This window comes from Python bivittatus, unplaced genomic scaffold (assembly GCF_059951505.1).
Source record: "Python bivittatus isolate LINGU-HERP-01145 unplaced genomic scaffold, Pbiv_v1 ctg000020_np1212, whole genome shotgun sequence".
In the NCBI taxonomy this organism is placed as follows: Eukaryota; Metazoa; Chordata; class Lepidosauria; order Squamata; family Pythonidae; genus Python; species Python bivittatus.
In genome coordinates, this window is record NW_028277030.1 from 75,976,367 (window position 1) to 75,997,693 (window position 21,327).

General features: G+C 37.7%; 1 protein-coding gene across 2 annotated transcripts in view; it reads left to right on the plus strand.

The window, feature by feature from the left end:
- The first annotated feature begins 1,468 nt into the window (after positions 1-1,468).
- The window catches only part of LOC103054560 (SAM and SH3 domain-containing protein 1), a 604,492-nt gene continuing 584,633 nt past the window's right edge, over positions 1,469-21,327 (plus strand). Inside the window, exon 1 of one of the 2 annotated variants that reach the window (XM_088141819.1) lies at positions 1,469-2,849. In XM_088141819.1, the coding sequence (XP_087997945.1) occupies positions 2,355-2,849 (495 nt within the window). In that variant the 5' untranslated portion in view covers positions 1,469-2,354. The remainder of the gene's footprint in view (positions 2,850-21,327) is intronic. The other variant, XM_088141817.1, reaches the window with a different exon arrangement.

Genomic DNA, 21,327 nt, shown 5'->3' on the forward strand with positions numbered 1-21,327 from the left:
GAAGCAATTTCCTCTTTTTCCCTTCCTCTGCTCCTGCAAAAAGGTTAATCAAGAGGCCGATGGAACCATCAGCCAGTAAAGCCCAGTCCTCTGCAAACTTGGAGAATTTCTTCTGAATGTTTCCATTTCTGGGGCAAGGGAAAAATGTCCAAAGGGTGCATCTATTTTGGCTTCCATGCCCATTTTCTGAGCAGCTAGAAGAGATGATTGGCTTACTGTGCTGTTCAGAGACAGCCTGCATGTTCTTTTCTCTGCAGGGGAATAGCCCCCTTGCCTTTGCTCATCTGTAGTCTCCTACCCATTTGCTTGGTGATTAGGACTGGGCACAACTCTTTGAAACATTGGGAGGCCTTTCCTCACTACCAATTTCTACCCTGCATCATGCAACTTACCCTGCGCTGATTAATTTGTAAGAAAGATAGTCTTTTTATTGCTTGCCACAATAAAGGCTGGGCCACACTAGCACACACTACAAAGCACTAGTGAGGAAAGGGCCACAAAGAGGAAACTAGAGGACAGGCTTGAGGTATCTAAACCAACTGGATTCCATTGAAGTTCATTGGAATTGGGCAGCTAATGAATTCAAACAAACAAACAAAAATCTGTCACCCAAGGAGAGGGTTAGGGAGGCACCCCTTACACATCAGCAGTCTTTGCTGGCAAGTCTGAGCAGAATGACACAAGATTTGAGCACCTGGATATAATCTCCATGATTTAAGGGAGAGCTCCACTGATGACTATTGGATTAGCAGCATGGTTGGGGCCACAGAGAAGGTGCCTTTCCGCACAAGCAGTTAATGTGCCACCTAGCACTCCCTATATAAATAAAACAGAAGAGCCACCATAAACTGTGATAGCAGCTTGCGTTCATGGTGTTCTGCTACTAAAGACCTTATGAAAGGTCTGCTATTGTTTTCAGAATAGTGATGGTCAATATGCAACAGGTCACCTGACCATAAAAAAGATACATGCTTTTTAAATATATCTTGTTACTGTGGTTTGGCAACATGCATTCTGGGCCAGGGACAAGATAAAACACCATCAGGGAGGGGTTGCAGAGGATTCTGGAAGGAAAAGCTTAAGTGAGGAAAACGCCAGCATATGCGCAGAGGCTGTTCCTCGTGCTCTGATTTTAGGGTGTGTGCAATCCAACTTGTTTAATGAAGCATGAACAAGCAATTGAAGGTGAGAAAGAGACGAGTTAGGCACAGCTGCTGCTTTTTGTTGAATGCACGCTTCCCTCATGCCCCAAAATGGCACTATTCAGGGGTAAAGAGATCCCGGAATTCCTGGCTGGAGCGGGGCGGGCTGCTGCCAAGAGAAAAGCGTCTCCAATCCTCTTTTCCAGCCGACAGTAATGCTGTGGAAAGGAGAGGTTGCCATTGGCTGTTTACTATTTGGTCTGTGCACTCCTCTCCAAATAACGGTGGCACTTTCAGGCACCTTTTTTCAAACATGCAGAGCCGCCTCCCTTCGTTCGCGCCTTCGTTCTGTGACCGGCATAACGAGCGCGCGCTCTCCGGGGTGCCCGGCGAAAGGTGGGATTATAATGTACGAAAAAGGCGGGAGCCTGAAAACTTGATTTTCTGGGCTTTGCTTGGTATATAGCGAGTGGCTTCTCTGCACCCCTCAAGTCATGAGGAGAAACAAGGGAAATGACTTAGAAAAGAAGGGTCGGGGGATGACACGGTGGCTTGTTGGATGAGGAGGACGAGAGGTCTGGGGTGCTCATTTTTGCACGGATTGATGAGCGAGCACTGGCAGCAGCGAGGCAGCTGTTGCATAAACGGGCGAGCGTCTGCTCAGATCCTCCCGCCCCACGTTAACACGGTCTTGGATTAAAATGTAGGCGCGCAAGCACACGAGCACAGCACTCGGTGCTGTGTAGACGGCAGAGCGTGCGCGGCTGAGGGGCAACAACAGGCGAGAAGGGCTGGAGACGAAACGCTGAGCCGCCAGAGAAGAGAGACCCCCGAGAAAGCAGGGGGCCGCGGACGGTTGCCGAGAGAGGCGGTCGCCTGCCTACAGTTGGCGATGGGGCCGGGCGGGAAGCTCGGGGGCATGGACGGACGCGGTAGCCCCTTCTGAGAGCCGGGCACGGAGGAGCAGAGGGACTAGCCGGAGGGTCTGCTTGGCGCCGCCTGAGATTCAGGGCTCCAACCGCGCCGGGACTGGATCTGCGTTCGCGTCCAGGGGACGGTGCATCGCCGAATATGAGTTTCGGCGTTTCTCTCCGCTGATGCCTGTCACGTCTGGATTTGGGTCCCGGGGTTTTCCTTCTCCGCCGGCGGTGCTGCGGGATTTCCAAAAGTTGCCATTCGCCCCTCATTCGGCCTCCCAGGCTCCCTTCCATCATGTGCGCCAACGTCGTTTACGAGTGGTTGAAGACCCTGAAACTCACCCAGTACGCCGAGTCTTTTGTGGATAATGGCTACGATGATCTGGAGGTGTGCAAGCAAATCGGGGAGCCGGACCTGGATGCGATCGGGGTGTCGATGCCACAGCACAGGCGCCGTCTCCACGAAGCCGTGCGGAGGCTGAAGGAGGAAGACGAGACCACCGCCGGCCTCTACTTCACCTTGGAGCCGCAGCCACCTCGGCGGAGCTCGCCAGGGCCCGAGATCTACCCCAGAAGCGGGGAGGAGCAGCGCGAAACCAAGGCGAGGAAGGAGCCACTCCGTAAGGTCCCATCGCCGGGTCACCTTCGGGGGAAAAAGGGGGCGCCGCGGAAAATGGGACTCAGCGGCAAGGAGCTGACCACTTACCCCAAACTCAGACTGAAAATCATGATTAGGGATAAACTCATCCGGGATGGGATCACCCTCAGCAAGCCCCCCTATTCCAGCAAGGTAAGGCAGGAGCGCTGTGCCTTAAATCATGTTGGTGTTGCTGGTTTTCTTGTTATCGTTGCTACGTAATTACTCGAGTCTCCTCGTTTGATGGAGAACACGCTTTGCAAAGAGAGAACTTTTTCGCTTTCTTCGCCAATTTGAGTTTACTTGTTGTAAGTTTGTAATTAGAAAGTTGGGTTTGTTTCGGTGTTGGAGAAGTTGTTTTCTTCCATGTGCAGTTAAAAGTTTGACTGTGGATTCCAGTTTCAGTATAATCCATTTCTCATGTGAAAATAGTTAAATATGAATATAAGCAGATAACATAAGTCTCATAATGGTTCAGTGAAGTTGCATTACCTTGCACTTATATTGGAATATCTGTGAAAAAAGATGGCAGTATGATGATGCCAGTAGTGTTTCTTAATATTTCAATTTAATTCTTGATAGAGGAAAGTCTGTCTGATAAGAGTTATCTGAATCTCAAGAGCGTAAAATGGAAATATTTATAATACATCTGTTGAGGTGTGTGAAACTGATACAATCAACAAAGAAATCTTGAATTAAGAGAAACAGTTACATGATGCATGTTTATAGTTACTCTTTTACTGAAAGTTGTACCCCATTCCTGTACATGCTTATTTGAAAGTAAGTGGCACTGCAGTGAAAGTGATTGCCAAGAAAACACATGATATATGATTGCAGGTAATCATCCAAGTTTGTTCTCCTTTTATGCAAAAAAAAAAAAGTCCATGGCATTGAGGCTATTGACAATCACTATCAGCTGTGATGATTTTTAAGGAAGTGTCAAGTATCTGCAAGTTTTTTTTTTATTGCATTCAACAATTGCCTTGAATTTTGAGACATTTTTAAAATCATGCTTCTGTACAAGGAGCAGACAATTACAGAATGTTTATTTTAATAAACCAAATAGCACTGTGTGTGAAGTTCAAGTTAATCTACTTTCACTGCAGAATTGGTTTATGTGAGTGACAGGTAAAATCGTTATCGCAATCTTGTATATGTAATGTAAGTCTATAATATTATAAGCTTCTCACAGATGGGCATTGAGCTCAGAAAACATATATTTCACAGTTGTCATGGATAATGGATATGACTAGCCAGCATGCAGGAAAAAACAGTTCTAAATGCAAATAAATGAATGAATGGAAGTAAAAATTTGAAGGAAGATATGTAATGTCAGTCTACCAAATGGAGGTATACTATAAACTGAGATGAAATGAAAAGGTGTTAAGGAAGAGCTATGTTAGTTGTGAAATGTAGGTCAAAATAATTCAGAAATAATTGTAAAAGGTACACACATACACAAAGTTCAGCCATGCAATCTGTAGGAATAGAGTAGGAGTACAAATGGGAATATTGTATATTGTGACACTAAAAGATGAAGGAACAAAATATTTCCTTTTACCCCAGTTTTGGACAGATTATAGCAACAAAAGAGTAATAGCAACCCATATTCAGTGTACCAGATGTCTAATATGAATTGGCAAATATGGCGTGTGAACTCTTGTATCCACTGTAAATGAATAATTTTCTGAAGCAATTTGCCTATTATCTGGTGTGTCCTTTTACTGATAATTTAGTCTGAAATTATTTTTGGAGGTACAAACATAAAAGATAAATCTTGGTAATACCTTCTGACTTGACAACATAAAAATATTTTCATTTTCAATTTTATATTTTTGTAATGAATATTGTGTCCATTAATTTCCTTCTATGATAATGATAAAATATTGTCAGGTATATGGAAGATGTTAGAAAATCAGAAAATATTGTTGCTTACACTTCTTTAAAATACCTTACATTTTCCAATGGAGAATACTTAAAAACTACAGTTAGACAGTTCTGTCCCACTTTGTCAAGGAGTTTAATAATGCTGATTCTGATGAATATAGGGAATAATTGACTTACATGTAGCACAACATTTCAGGGTACTGAACATAAAATAGCTAAATGCCCCTAGTTATTTCATTAAGTTCTATATTGTTTCACATTTCTGTATTTAATATTTCTAGTAACTAAAGATAGCATTCATTTGTAATTTCCTTTTGTAGCCCATTGTTCATGAAAAATACTCCAGGACTGGTAAGAATGTAAAACCATAAATTAAAAACATTTAAAAAGTAATAGGAGAAAAAAAGCATATTATAAATTTCAGTATAATGGTTACAGTAGGCCACTAATTAGTCATCAATACCTACAGAGCATGTAAATCTTAACCAATTGCTGAATGAAAATGAAGTTAGTGCTTGGACACTCTATTTCAGATGCCACCTCAGAGTAATACTATCTTAAATCACTACCAGGTGTTTCATCCAGTGTTAGGACAAGATGGTCCTTCCATCCTCCACCTCCACCTCCAGATCTAAGAGTGCAGGCAGGTCAGATTCCCAAGGTCTAAGTCTTGTAAGGCTGAAGTGACTGAAGTGAGAAACAGCTGTTGTATAAATGTGGAACTGATATCGATCTTCGGAGCTTGGCTAGGAATCCATTGATTTGAAAAGACAGGAGAAAAAGTCCAAGGATTTAAATCCCTGAGTCTGTCTGTCTGCACCTCTGTCTCTCCCTCTCTCCCTCTCTCCCTCTCTCTCACACACACACAGTATTAGATTGCCAAATATGCATAGTATGTTTGGAAAGAAGCTCAAACTTGGCACACATAGACACATACACTGAGTGATTTTGTGACTGTAATCAAAATCTTTATTCCTGGAGCTCTGATTCCAGCAAAATGCCACTATCCTACATCACAAACAGAGCTGGCTTACCTAAAAGAGTTTACTGATGACAATTTACAAAAGAATTTGATCTGACCTTCTTCGTGCTCTGTGAGCTCTCCGTTGTTGTTGTTGTTGTTGTTAATAAAAACGTTGGCTGTCTTACAGGATCCTGAACTCTGTAAGTATTAGAGATCTTTATCCTTTCCCCATAATTTCTGAACTCTTAGAATGGCTGCCAAATTGGTCACTTTGGGTAGATGGTTCATGCCAGAAAAGGACATGGGGAGTGTGACACTTAAGGCCCATCCACACAGCTGCTTTGCTATGTTTTACTTCCATCCTGGGGCTGAGAGAAAATCATGTCAAGATAAAACACACTCTCCATACAGTGTGCCCTTAACACACATCCAGAATGAGGCCATGCTGTGCTGCTATCCCATACAGCACATGTGATACTGAAAGGGTAGTGATTGCCCATTTTCTCTGGCTGAAATTTGAGTGTGCAAAAAATTACTGCTAACTGCTGTATAGAATGTGTGCTGGGGTAGTTCTTGTAAGCTCCAGGGACTCTATCCAGTCTATTTTCTTCTGCTTCTTTTCCAAGGGACTATCGACCTATCAAGCTAAAGGCCACTAAATGGAAGCAAAGAGTTTGCTTCTCAACTGCAGTGTAGTGGTTATCTGGATTTGTGCAGCCCAAATGCAACTGCTACATAAGTATTCTTGGAATCAGAGTTCAAGAGAGTAGCTTTGTGTATGTGAAAGATGTTATCATCTGTATGGCACTCTCTGCTACATCCATGTAATTTTTCTAAATTATTATTATTATTGAACGTTCAGTCATTTGACCTAATGACCATGAGGTGGCAGGAAAGAGACAAAATTTTTGTTTCTCAGCTGCCATCTAGTAGTTGCATGGAGTTGTGCAGCTGAGGAGCAGCTGCTGGATAAACATTGAAGAGCTAGAGTCTGAGAAATCATTTTATAGATTTTTGTATTAAATCACAGCCTACATATGCCTCTGGTCATCCAGAAGGGTGGGAGAGAAAAAAAAAAATGGGTCTGTTTGGTGAAGTCATATCCGTATCAGGTTACATTCTAAAATAAAGCAAACTTTTATGAAGAACATTCCATGAGTAGGAGTGAGGAATCAAAGCTTCAGTGAGAACAGGGATCACAGGGAAGGGACTTCCCACCCACCAGTCAGGCAATAGATGCACAAGACCCAAGTCCTTTTAATTACATGTACAATTATATGCATTAAAACGAGGATGGGCTACTCAGTTTCGGGGTTTTGTACTCTCTAGGGTGGATGATTAACCAACCAATTAAAAATAAATTTAAAAAATCAAGCAAGTGTGTGTAACAAACAGGATTCTGGTTTCACTTGCAGTGAAAACAGCACTGCAGAACCACTGATGCTTGGCACTGGGCAAAGGAACGAGATAGAAGGGGTGATCGACAGCAGACCCGCCAGGCCACTTTTAGCCAAACAGATTGGTGCCCTTGAATGCATCACTTCAAGCATTATTCATGTGCTATGGATTATCCAGATGGGGAGTGGCTTTCCATTTCCCAGGGAAAATACTACATACATATCAGGACATCTTAGCCTGCTTCAGCAATGGTCTTCCTATAAGGTGGAGGCTCCACTGTGAGGACATGTCCTCAGCAAATGGTAAGTGGGTCTTATCACACTCTGGTAAACAGACTATGTGGATAAGGCTTGAATTCTCCTGGATTTCTCAGTGCTTTTGAGATAATTGATCATTGCATTCTTCTGTACTGCTAGCTGGGTAGTTTTATGGCTCAGATCATAGTAAAGTGATGACACTTGGATATTTTCTTTTTCATGTCTGTTGAACTTTAATCTGTGGAGTACCAAGATTTTCCATCAAGATACTATCCAGAGGTTTGAATTTGTTAGCCTTGCGAGGTAGTCCAGGCAAGAAGCACAACAAAGAGTACTAGCTCTATCTTTATTTTAAGGTTACAATGACAGAATCTTTCAAGACTGAAAGTATTTCTTACCTCCTTTCCTTTTACTCTCTGGAAAACTAGGGAGGGTCCCTTCTGAAATGTTTCCCACACTCTCCCTCCTGTGGGCTGAGATATCTTTTACACACTGGTTGTCCAGTCTGTGGCTCTCCCTCCTGTCTCTCAAGGTCATTATCACATACCATTACAGAACTGTAGTGTCTCCAATACACTTTCATTGTCATTTTAAATGTGATCCTATTACAGAAAAGTAGAGTAGCCTCAATTATTCATGCACTACTCTACTTAGGGCTGGCTTTGAATGTGCTAGGGCTAGGGTTACACTATCCAATCACCAGTCTTATTAGTACCATTTCTAAAGACTGTTAGGATATTTCCAGTTTCAATTTGGACTCGGTCATAAATTGGTTTTGATCTCAAAAATCAGTTTAGGACCAGTTAATCTGAAGAAACATGTACCTCTGCAGATCATCTTTAGAGGCCCTACTTGCTATCCCACCATTAAGTTTCATGGAGGTTGGAAAATTTTACTTTTCCTTGGCAACCCCGCCTATGGAACGTTTCTCAGGATAGAGAGGCTGGCTTTGTATTTTACTTTTAGGACAGCTTGAAGCAGCTTGTTTTCTCTCACTTTGCACTAAAAGTGCATGCATTTGGTTGAATTTATGTGCATTGATACAACTATTTCCCCAAATATAGGCTAATAAAATGTCAAAATAAAAGAATGAGCCTTGAAATAGAGGATCACCCTAGGGGTGTAGAAAACATTTTGTTTCAAATTATTTGAATTCAAAATGCCCTGTTTCAAGCATGAAACTGTTAATTCATATTTAAAGCAGCATTTTAATGTGTTTGAAACAAGCTGTTTTGTTCTGTTTGGAAATGCTTTGAGCTTAAAACATAGCTGTTTCCAAAGAGATAAAAACAGTTCATTACTGACTTGAAACAACTGTTTCACACTTGAAATAAGGAACTTTGGATAAAAAAAAGATTTAAATTTGAAAACTGTGCACACTGTGCATTAAACTGATTTACAATTTTATCTTATGCATGTTTAGTCAGGATTGAGGCCAACAGTGTTGAGAAATGTATGTAGGACTGCACCATAATACTTTCTTAAGTCTTACAAAGAGAGGCTTGGAGAACTGCATATTTTTAGTCTTGACAAAAGGCTGAGTACCGTACCTGAAGTATCTGAAAGGGCGTCACACAGAAGATGTCAAGATCTGTTTTCTCCTGTCCTAGGGTTAAGACGGAAATAATGGTTTATTCTGTTGAATGTTCAGAACAACCTAGCAGTGTAACCATTTTTACTGAAAATGATGGCGAGCTCCTGCTTGCTCGATTTATTTGAGGAGAGATTGTTTATCAGGGAAGCTGTGGATTGGGCTCCCACACTGAATAGGGGTTGGACTCAGTGGCCTAAAAAGCTCCTTCCAACTGCATGATCCTATGAATCAGCCATGAAGATGGAGTTCAAGTAGCTTTCTTAGTAGTATTTGGTTGCAACTTTTATTGTTAATATTTAGTTAGGCATTGTGGCTTCAGGAATGAATCAATACAATTAAAGGAGTATTTTTTCTTCTTTTTGATGCCATGTGCTAATCAGGCAGCTGTGGCAGGCATCTGTTTGTTTATGTAGTAATTTTCATAGTTGTGCTCTGCTTGGAGTAAACTACAAAAGATTTCCAAACACAGAGGAATAAGCATTCTGTTTCAGGACTGTTCAGGTAAAGTAAGGAAGGATATTTGTTTCTAAAACCTGTGTGAAGAATGTGATAGATAACAATGATTTATGCAGGCAGGGTTGAAAAATGAATTTTACCAGTCAGCCATCAAGGTATGGTGAATTCAGTTTCATTCTAGCTCAAGCAAACTATTCCATATTGTGTTTAAAAAGCAGCAGTGATGGGAATTTATACAGCTAATGAATACTAATTATATAGCTAATAAAGAATGGTTAAAATGGCCAACAAATTATTAAAAATGAGTGGAAGTTGGAGTTTTTTTTTTAATGTAAAACAAAAAGTCAGGGTTGCACAACTATGGGACATGTCAAGAGGAATTAGGCATTCTATTTATCTTACATATAGACTAATTAGTATCTGATAGTTTAGTGAAATTTAATTAGAGCTTCTAATTGAAATAAATGACCTGACCTGATCCATTCTTGAGAAACTTTATTCCATTTTTTTCCCTGTGGAGAATTGTACACTGTATGAGCCAAAAAACAAAAAAAAATTCTGAAAGAGAGGCACATATTAAATATATCCATCTCAGTGCAAATAATTTTATAAAATTTCTAACAAACTTTAGAAGATTTAACATAGATTTTAAAAACATCATAAAATTATGATCTGTGATGCAGGAATATACATTTTGCTTGTATTCAAACATTATTAATGAATGCTGGTGGGTAAGTGTTCTCTAAACAGAGAAAACTGAACTAGCTCTTAAGACATAAAAATGAAAACTCATGCAGATGGAGAAAAATATGTCTATGATTGTGGCTAAAGCAGCATGTTCTATACAATGTAATTTTCTACTGCATTTTTTTTTTTTGGTGTGGATTCTATAGTATTAGTTGCAAAAACTTTTTACAGAGTTTCTAGACAATTCATCTGTTTAATATTTATAGAATAAGAAGTATGTTCTTTTTTGCAGAAATAGAAGTTCAGATATATAGCTAAATTCTGCCAACAATGCATTCAGTTGTTTGACTCCAACCTATTTCTTGCCTAGAGAAATAAAATATACTGTTTCCTTGAGATAAAATAAAGATCCCATGTTTACTTTTTTTGAAATTGTATATACAATTTATTTTAGAGTTAGATTAGATATTTTTAGATATTATTTTAGAGTTAGATTAATGTTTTCACCTGTAACTTAGGAAATATTCCCATGAACAAAAAGACTAGAGCATATAATATCAGAAGTAAAATGAGTTATACTGGAGCCAAACGACTTATCCTGTGAACAGAAAAACATCCATTGGAGAAAGCAAACTGGATCCTGCATCGTGAATTGCTTGTTATACCAATATATACATGATATTTATGATATACTTCCATTATTTATTTTGAACAATATTGATTGGCATAGTTGAGCTTCCAGTATCATCAAAAAGCTGCTCAATTTAATTTCAAAATTATTAAATCTCTTCATCTGCTTCACTGCTGAGGGACAATGAGGGGACATTATCAAGAGTGCATGATCATTAAAAAACAGCATTAATTCTGTGTCTTCTTACTCTATTTCTTTCAGTTCTATCAGGGTTTTTTCATAGTTTTATACTTAAGAACACTTAAGAACTGATTTTCATGAAAAGGGAGAATTCTGAAAAAAAGATTCCTATCCTTAACAATATCTGATTTTTTTTTTCTAAGCTGGATGGAGAATGGTATGTTTCTTCATTTCTCGCATATTTAAGTTGCTCATGTCCTGGTATATCCTGTATACTTCAGTGGAAGTATAAAGATAAAACCTTTCTAGAATATTTAATTCTGCATTTGGAGCCAAGTTCTAATCAGAATTATTGCTATTTATCTTCTTATATGACTGACTTCATGTATCTTCAACATTTGCTCATTTCACATCTATTCATAAATTGATTTCCTTTTCCATAGCTGTCACTGGGAGCTTTGCACATTTGTTAGTGATCACAACTACCTTAGATTGTGCATTAGATTCTACATTGATACCAGTTATCATCTTTTTCCAATTTTTAAAAGAGTAATTGTTTAAAAAATACAACCAATTTTATCAATAGAGGTGAATATGTGTAGCTCAGGGTTGAACTGTGGAGTCCTTGGGGTTCTCTGAGCTTGGTTCTTTTCTTGCAAATGTTTCATTACCCAGCTAGGTAACATCTTCAGTGCTAGAATGGGATGGGGTTTGCTCTCTATTTATGTGCTGTGGCCTGCCTTGCCAGTGCTGGTGGGGGTGGGGTTTTTTGTTTTGCTCCTCTGGTAGTTCTTTGATTTGCTGCTTGATTGTGTGCCTGGTGGTGGCCGTTGCTTATCTGGGTGGTGATTGCTGGTGAGGCGATCCATTTTGATGTGCTATCTTCCATCCAGCTGTGCTCTTTATTGGGGGGTTGTATCTGACGCTGTTGGGTAGGGTATGCTGTCTTAAGCATTCATGTAGAAAAAATAGCTGTTCTTTGGTGGAGGTTTGCCTGCATGCAAATTTCTCCCATTTGCGCATTGTCTGAAGTGTTTAACGCCCATATGTGGTACCAATAGAGGTGAATATGTGTAGCTCAGGGTTGAACTGTGGAGTCCTTGGGGTTCCCTGAGCTTGGTTCTTTTCTTGCAAACATTTCATTACCCAGCTAGGTAACATCTTCAGTGCTAAAATGGGCTGGGGTTTGCTCTCTATTTTTTTTTATTGCCTCACCAGCAATCATCACCCAGATAAGCATTTTCTCCAATAATCTTCTTCTTTTAATTCTCTAATTACATCTGGGGGAGTTCTGTAACATGAAACTTTGGTCCCATTTTCCAGCATTTTGCTTTTATATTTCTGGTTTTGATCTTAGCTATAGAGAGAATGAGGAGTAAAGTAATTAAGTAATTGAGAGAGTATGTAAAATAACTGGAAAAAAAATCTTAAAATAAAAATCTGATAGTTATTATCCTGATCATTTTCTGCCACCGGGTATCCTTTTCCTCTGATACTTTTCTTACCTTAAGTTGGGAAAGAAGAATGTCATCCGTGGTTCAGCTTATTAGTTTTCTGTGCCTGAAGCAGGTGACATGTTTCTTCTTGTGAAATTTAAAGCTTCAAATGGCACAGTAAATCTGTTCTAGTCTTCATAGAGGCTTACATATTCACCACATTAATATTGTGGTACAGTGTATGAAGCAGAAGCCTGCCAGGTTTTGTTTAAATGAAGCTCTTTAGCACAAAAACAGAGACTCAGTTTTGGGGCAAATATTTCAACCAAAGTCTATTTATTCACAAATAAATGTTAAGTATCAAGCATCTGCCTCCCGGCCCTTTATAAATCAATGTCAGCACAGGAAAGCTCATGAAATCTACTAGCCTACAAAAATGTTTACTAATCTGCTCTGGGCTAGCAAAGAAAAAATGAGGATGGTGGGTTTCTTTAAAACAGCTTGATGAAGTTCTGTGATGGAGGAAGGGGTTTCCTCTTCTAGCTGCCCACTTGGCTTTGTGCAAAGCGTGGATGCTAGTTTGCTGCTACTTCAGAAAAATGTAGCTTGCTCATAACAGCTTTTTTCCCTCAACAACACAAACAGAACTTGCAAAAATTGGGTATGTTTCATGTACTTGCAGTGAAAACAGATTTCAGTTTTAAAACTAGTGCTGTGTACTTCAGGGCAAACTAATGAAAGCAAGTAGTGAAATTTAATTTTCACATTTCCAGTTATCTGTCATTTTGTCATAAGGTATGATTGCTTAACCATTAAATGATAGCTGTCACTAAATAATGTATTGAAGTTATACTGAGTCTGAATTTTAAAAATCTTTCATGTCCTTTTTTAAAATACACCAGAGAAAGGGCTTTAGGGTATAGAGATGAACCTTTGAATTGGTGTTATATCTGCATTGCTTCTCATTTAGTCTATTCATGCACTCATGTTAAACATAAGCTTAAACCAAATTATTAGTGTTATCTGTGCACTTTTAGCTTATCAAGCACTAAAGTGGAATCTGGGTCTTGCTGCCTTAATCACTTTGGAAGACAAAGTAAATGTTTTCAAAGTCATTTCTGCATGACACTAATTCCCACGTCAAAATAACTTTGAATGCTGGTGTGGAAATTTATGGATTTCAATTAAAGCTTGTAGTGCATCATAATTCTAGCTTTATATCCTGTGCAGTGCAGTGTTTTGGATTTTTAATGGTTCTTGAGCAGTAACCATAAAAGTGATTCAAAATGCACCTAGTAATTATAAAGATTTGCTGTTGCATATGTATTAAAATTGATGATGATTTACATTCCAAAAATGCTGTGTAAGGTTGTACTCTTGATACTAGAATGCTTATTAGTTATAGCAAAGTAATTTAAAACACATGAGTTTAGATTAGAAAGCTGTAATATTATTTATTCTTTAATAGATAATAATAAATTTGAAATTGATGTTATATTAATTACAATCTTGTATATTAAAGAGTACATATGTATCCTTTTGCAGCTTTTTTTTTAATTAATTGAAAGTTAAAGTGAAGAGATGGGATTTTAGAACTTGTCTGTTATACTGTAAACTGTATTCTCTTCTCTTCTATTTGCAATGTTAAGATTCCCTGCAATAGTCATTTCCATCACAAGCACACTTTGATGCTCTTATGATTATTAATACCTCTTGCTCTCTAAACATCTTAAGTTTGCCAGTGTTCTTTTGGTTGCATAAAATGACTGTATTTTTAATTATTTAATAATTATATAAATTATTTTATATAATTTGAATTATATTTTTAAAAGGCTTATTATTCCATTTAAGTTTTATTTTTTAACCATAAGCAGGAATGAAGTATTTTGCTGTTATTTGGCATGCCTTCTCAGCAGAAACTATGGAAGCTATACTAACAGATATTTGTACCATACTACTTCAGACACAACTCTTGCACTAGCATAGTTTTATCTAAAAAAACTGTCCAGCTTTTTAAGTTTGATGAAGAAAAGTTAGACATTCCTGCCTGCAATAATACTGTAAGAAGCTCCATAAGTTAAAATGGTCTTTGAATAGCCGCTTCCTAAACTTTCTATCCTTCAGTGTGTTGGATTGCAACTCCCTACAATCCCAACTAGCAGAGCCAATAGTCATAATGTCTGTATTATCTAAGGGCTGAAATACTACAGCTATAATGATTTTCACACTGAAGCCCAGATCTTTTATAGATTGCAGGCTAGCAACAGCACAAATATTAATTTATGGAAGAAGTTTCAATTTTTTAATCTAAGAAAGCATGACCAGCCAGAATTGCCAAAGCATCAGTACTAATAGGAGACCATGACCTGGCATTTAGAAGACCTGTGTAATCAGTTAATACACCCAGTATTAAAACAATAATTATCTGTCTTATCTTATTTAAAAGTAAATTAAAGTAATCTTGCTTATTACAAGCTATGAAAAATATTTCTTAAGGGCTAATAGGCAAGTGCTTTCCTTCAAACTTCACACCAGACACAACAATAAATCTTTACTCTCCAGAAATTCAACCTCTCATTTATTAACTCGCTACAGTAGAGGTTTCACAAACTTGACCCAGGTACAGAAGTTGGTTTATTTTAAACATAAAAGAGGTCATATATGCAGAATATCTGCCAAATGCAGGAATCAATATGTGTATGTGTATCAGGTCCAGGGATTAAATCCTAGGCCTTTTCCTGCTGCTTGTTCTCAGTCAATGGATTTTTGATTGATCCTTTGCTGATGTTGCGAATTGGAGGCTTCTCTTCCATCTGGCTAAGAATCACTGGTTCCTGACTCAGCTTCAGCCCTTTCATCTAGCAACATCTGATCAATTTAGCCTCCATTTCAACTGTTGCTAATACCTTTCAATCACAATAGTATTGTATAAAAAAGTTAATTCATTAAGCAGTGAAAGTTGTGATTTGTTAGATATGCACATACATTCTTCCCTTTAAATAAATAGTATGTTTGCAGATATATTATTTTAACCCATATTCAAATTCTTCAGCAATATTTAGGCTATGATCAGCTTGATAAAAATCAGTTTTCAGGGAACAACAGAGTTTGGCTGGCTTTATTGGCCATCTAAAACATTGTTGCTATGCTCTACACAAGAATGGGAAGGGGGCTTGTCTTTGTTACCTGCTGTGTCTTGAAATTCAAGTATTCAGTCAGTACCCTTAGTCAATCAAGTAGCAAGGGAGTTCCCTTAAGATTATTTTTTTAAGGTCTTCAAGAGACCTTCGCTTGACCTTGCAGGATATGATCCGTTTTCACAATATGGTCAAGAATGCAGGAAACTGCATAAAGAATATAGCTATGGTTGAGAACAGTCCCAAATAAAGCTGACTCTTCTTATGGTTAGAAGAAAAAAGGGGCTAATCAAGCCCTAAAGAAGGAAAACCTTATGAGACTGGTAATTGGTAGTATAGGGGATAGGTGGGAACCACCTGGAAGACATGAAATCATATGAACCTCAATTGTGAATTAATGGAGCCTCCCAGTTAGAAGGCTGAAGCCTCAGTAACTGGTATGGGGGGGGGGACTCTTGACTTCAACAGCTATGTCTGACCTATTCTTTGATGCACTTTATCATGACATATTTATATCCCTAAATAAAAAAATGTGTGAAATACAAGACTGAGTGAGTGGCCAAAGCCCATGAGAGTGTAAGAGCTTGTGGATTCAAGCCCAAGATTCAGAGTATGGCTACATAACAGCTTTCCTTGTGAGTAAAGTTTTCCCCTCATTAGAAGGAATGTATTTTGAAGGCCTAACAGCTGGCAGTAATACAAGATGGGATATGGTAGCTCTATTTTTAAACCTTCTCAGACATTTTGGGGTGCCTGTTAGCTTTTGGCTCTCCTTGATTTGTTGATACTCTGACTCTGTAATCTTTGAACGTTGTTTGATACCCCAACCTCTGTTTGAACTCTGTGCAGGAATTTTGCTCTGACTTTGAATTCTAGTATTCTGTGGTCTCTGGTCTGTACTGTTAGCAGCACTTCTGACTTTCTTAACAGTTTGGTAACTCAGCTGCCTATCCTATTAGAGAGAATACTTGGTTTTTGATATTAAACTATAAGGGAAAAAAAACCTTGGCAATATATGCTGACCAAACTAAGGTACATTTTATTTGATCATATGATTTTTAAAATGGTAACCTGTCTTTCATAAAGTTCTGCCTTCAAGAATATTGTTGAAAGATATACAATCACAGATTAAAAATAAAAGGCAGCAGCAGTAAACAGTGTACTAACTGGTAAATTATTTATGCTTATGAGATTCTACCTAATCATCTGTTCTCACACCTCCATATTTTGCTAATGAATAAGCAGATTTTTTTTGGTTGGGAGGGCAGAAGGTGGCATTTTTATTTAACTCTAACCTCAGTCCAATTCAATATGAAATTCATGTATAAAAAATAGCTCCATAACATATATTGCAAAACAGTAATTTGTCCTCTCTGCTATGGTTCTAGTTAAGTGACTGTAATCTCATGGGCTGCTCTTTTCAGTGGACATTTAAAATCTGATTTGAACAGCTTAGGAAATGCTTTATTCAGAAAAATGCATGTGAGAGCAAATAAGTAAAAATTGTTCCCCATTTTCACCAGTCAAGATATCCTCTTGGTGCTCTCCATAAATGGAGAATCTTTCTATTGGCAAAAGCCTTAGGGTAGAGCTGATAATCTTAATGTAATTAAATGTGCTGTAGTATTTTGCAAATGTAACAAAGACACAGGATAATCTCATTAGTCATGTTCAACTAGTATAATGGTATCAGTTAAGTAATTATATTAGTGTTATTTTCTCTTTGTTCTAATAAAATAATTATTTTGTTATAAGAATGGCAGATTTATATTGGTTGTTGTGAAAGATAACTTCAGATGAAGCCTATTGATTGCTGTTTCTTTTTTTTACAATACAGTATCACACACTGATTCCTATGACAACATTTCCAAAGTCCTATTAATAAAGCCATTTCAGTAACAAAATATGCATATTTTAAGTTAACACTCATACATGTACATTCAATATGATAACAATATATAGAAAAAGTTTAGGAGTTCCTGGTGTTCATATTTATTTATTTATTTCTCACATTTATATAGCTGCCCATCTCACAAATGTGACTCTGGGCTGCATACAATAACAAATATTATAAGTAACAATATGTTTCTTCACTGACTTCCTTTCTGACTTCAGAGCAAAGTGGTTTTATGGAATACTGTATTCTGCTCTTTTTTCCTGTTCTGGTCATAAAAAGAATGCTTCTTTTGCATTTTTTTCCAGTCTTTATATAGCAATTATAAAATCTGTAATTTTGCTTAAGTCATAGAATTAATCATATTCTTTTGCAATATAGTCTTTCCTGTCAAGTTATCTGCCCAAATTCCAGGAGTGTAAAGTGGGACTGCTTTGAAGAGAGAGGAAAAAAGAGAGAGAAGGTGTTTTCCTTTTTAACTATGTTTTGTATTAAAAAAAAGGTGTTACTTTTGTTTGGTAATAAATAGGTATCTCAAATATATGATTTGATTTGTTAATATATCCCTGTTATTACTTACAGAAATCTTGAAAAAAAAATCTGTATTTAAGCAGTAACAAAATATCTACAAGTATAGATTGTTTAATACTTCCACTAAAATAAATAAGACACACAGAGATTAAACTTTGGTGACAGCATCTTTATATTTTTACTATCCTTTTTAAAATAGGGAGTCAAGTCAAGAAACTCATTTGGGTGCTGAAGCCTGCAAAGTTGAAAACAATTTGATATTTTGCAAATTGCAAATTATGGCAAGCATTTAAAAGATGTATTTTATAGGGCATGTTAGAATGAATAAAGGACTTCAAAATGTTAAAGCAGCCACATCCTTTGTAAAATCTGGGTGGCTGCTTTAAAAGTCATCTACGTACATCTACAGATAGAGGTAGTCCTCGCTTAATGACCGTTTAAAGATGGTCCAGAGTTACAACAGCCTTGGAAAAGCACTTTACAATCCCCGTGGTCATGTGATCACAATTTGCGACGTTTTTACGATGGTTCTTAAGTGAATCACCGTGGTTGTTAAGCAAATCACATGGTCGTTAAGCGAATTCCAGCAAAAACGTCCATAGGGGAAGCTGGATTTGCTTAACAACCATGTGATTTGCTTAATGACCACGGTTTTGCTTAACAGCTGTCGTAAAAAAGCAAAATCAGCTCCAATTCACTTAACAACCAAATTGCTTAGCAACCTAGATTCCAGTCCCTATTGTGGTCAGATAACGAGGACCACTGGTACACAGGCAGCATTTTTACCTGAACCACTATAAAGCAAACTGTCTGTGGCTGCTCATATATGTGAAATTATCTGGGGACAATTGCTGAATCAGCCAAGTGAGCCTTGCAAAAGATGTGATTGCTTTAAAGACCTGAAGATGCCTCAAGATTACTACTTTCACACTAACATGCATTGAAAAACATATATTTCAAATATTTTCCACAGCTCCATTAATAACATTATTTGGCCTGAAACTTCAATAATTTCTGTGCTAAAATATTTACCCTGGTATTAAAAGATGAGAGTTGATCTTTGTCCCTGACTGAGCTCAATAACCTGACCTGTTTGGGTTTGACTATCTTTTCTTATATAGCACATTCGGGTTGTATTGTAGTTTAATTGGAACCAGATAACTGAGATGATGAATTATTACTTACAAATTATTCTGTTGGGTTGAGACATGCAGTCACAAGTGCATTTTTGTTAAAGAACTGTTAATAATTCAAGAATCATTTATATAACACAGGTTGGGGATGTTTTCCCCTTCAATAGTTTTGAAATTTGCTTTGTTAGCTGTGACCTGCAATTCAAGTACAGTCATCCAACTAACAATCCTGTGTACATATTGGAGGTACTATAACATTCCTTCTACAGTTTCACTATATTGGCCTTTTTATCAACTGGAGAGACAAATTGTAAATGGTCTCTTGGTGTTGTAGAGTAGCCCATAAATCTTGATTAAAAAACTTACCATTTTTTACAAGGAAAAGTCTAAATCTTTAGTTTACATATTTATGCATTTATATTTTAAACACATTTATCTTACTCAAGTCATTAAGATTATTGGCATAATCTTTTGATAGATATGGAAGAACTCCAGAGGTAATCTGTAACAGATTATTTGTAATAATATTGTAATAAAGCAGGATTTTGTGATAATGGGAGGTGGCATAGTGAAATGGAGACACAAAAGTCTAGCCAAAAGTCTAGCTTAGTTAGACCTCTTTAGCTGCATGTGAAAAAGTTTTCTGGCTTTTACATTGTAACATAGAAGGCAAGAAACTCCATTCAAAATAGAATTACTTTATAATAAGGATTAATTTCTAGCAGAGGTAGGAAAAAGCTGAACTACGGTATCTGTGATTTATTCAACCTAATGTTTTGTATGAAATGTGTATGATCATTTTAGTATGGAAACAGAAGAAAAAGGACAAGAAAGGATAGTTTTACAGCCTTCTATATTATAGTGTCTATATGTTGGAATTGTCATCTAACTTCTCAGTTTGAAACACAGTAGCACAAACATCTACATTTTAAAAAAGTAACTGAACATTTAATGGATAGTTGAAAGCATCTTACGTTGTTTTGCCTTGGGATTAGAATGAAATCAATGATGTTTAAAGCTTAACACAGTATGTTTTACATATGACTCTTTGGGAAGTTGATAATGCATTTGGAACACATAGAATTAAAGAATGATTGATTGTATCTACTTTGTGTACTTACACACTTCTGTGCTCATTCTGAACAACCATAAATTTGAATGGATTGTATTATGTTAAATAACCTGTAGCAATCATGTTTATGGCATTCTAGGCATATTTTGTGACTCCTCTACTAGCTAGATGAAACCAGAATTGTGTATTAAATGGAGTTCCTCTAATTCCAATTAGGAAGGCATTAATTGGTTTGTTGCCATTTTTGTTCAATATTCCATTTCAGCAAGAAACTTTTAAAATGAAAATTTCCATTTCATTAATTGACAGCTGTGCTCAGAGTTCCATTTGCTAAGCTTAGGCCAGGTCTCCAGATATTGCTTTTCATGAATAGGTAGATCTAGCCATGTGAAGAACCCCAAAACCTCATCCAGCATCATCTTCTAGGAAGAATCATCCAAGAAGAATGAAGAACCAGTTGAAAAAAGTTTAAAAAGTCAAAATGGTGGTAATTTTGATCATGCAGGCAGGATTATGACCACCATCTTGACTTTTTGAAACCCACTCCATGGATACCTCTGCCTTGTGTTCTTTCTTGGATGGCTCTTTCCAGAAGATGGTGTTGGATGAAGGACTATCCAAGAATCCAAACCTACCAAGTTCAGACAACTGCTCCTAACACAAGTCATCAAAAAGGCCAAGAACACTTCTGTCAGTGCAAATGCTTGGTTTGAACTCCAACCAGAATGGATTCAGAAAAATAATGATTAACATCCCAGGGTGTACAGCCCTCTTTTAGTCAGAAAAAAGGAAATGTTTGCCACTAAATAGTTAGGATTTTGATCTTTTCTGTTCTTCAAGAGTAGTTGTAACTAAGTCTTATTTAAAAAGGTGAAACCACTCCTCTCTTAAAGGAATTGATTATCTGACTAGTTGCCTTTTTGCTATGTGTGCTTAATCCTTTCCTTTTTTTTTTTTTTTTACTATAAACCAAGTGCCCACACACTGAAAACAATCTAGAGATAATGTAGACATCTATGAAGTCCATGTGAAAATGGATACAAGTAATTTTAACCTTTAAAAGACATTCAGGGATTCAACTGAACCCTGGCAAGACTGAGTGGCTGTGGGTTCTGGGCCCTTCTGGTGCCAGAGTTATGCCATCTTTGGTACTGAATGGGGTTGCACTGCCCCAGAAAGACCCTGTGCGCAATCTGGGGGTCCTCCTGGACTCCTGCTCAAAGAGCAGCTTCGTATTGTGCGCCAGTTGCGCCCATTCCTAGATCAGAGGAACCTAATCACTGTCACTCATGCCCTGGTCACCTCCTGTTTGGATTTCTATAATGCGCTCTACATGCGCCCTTGAAGAGTATCCAGAAGCTTCAACTGGTGCAA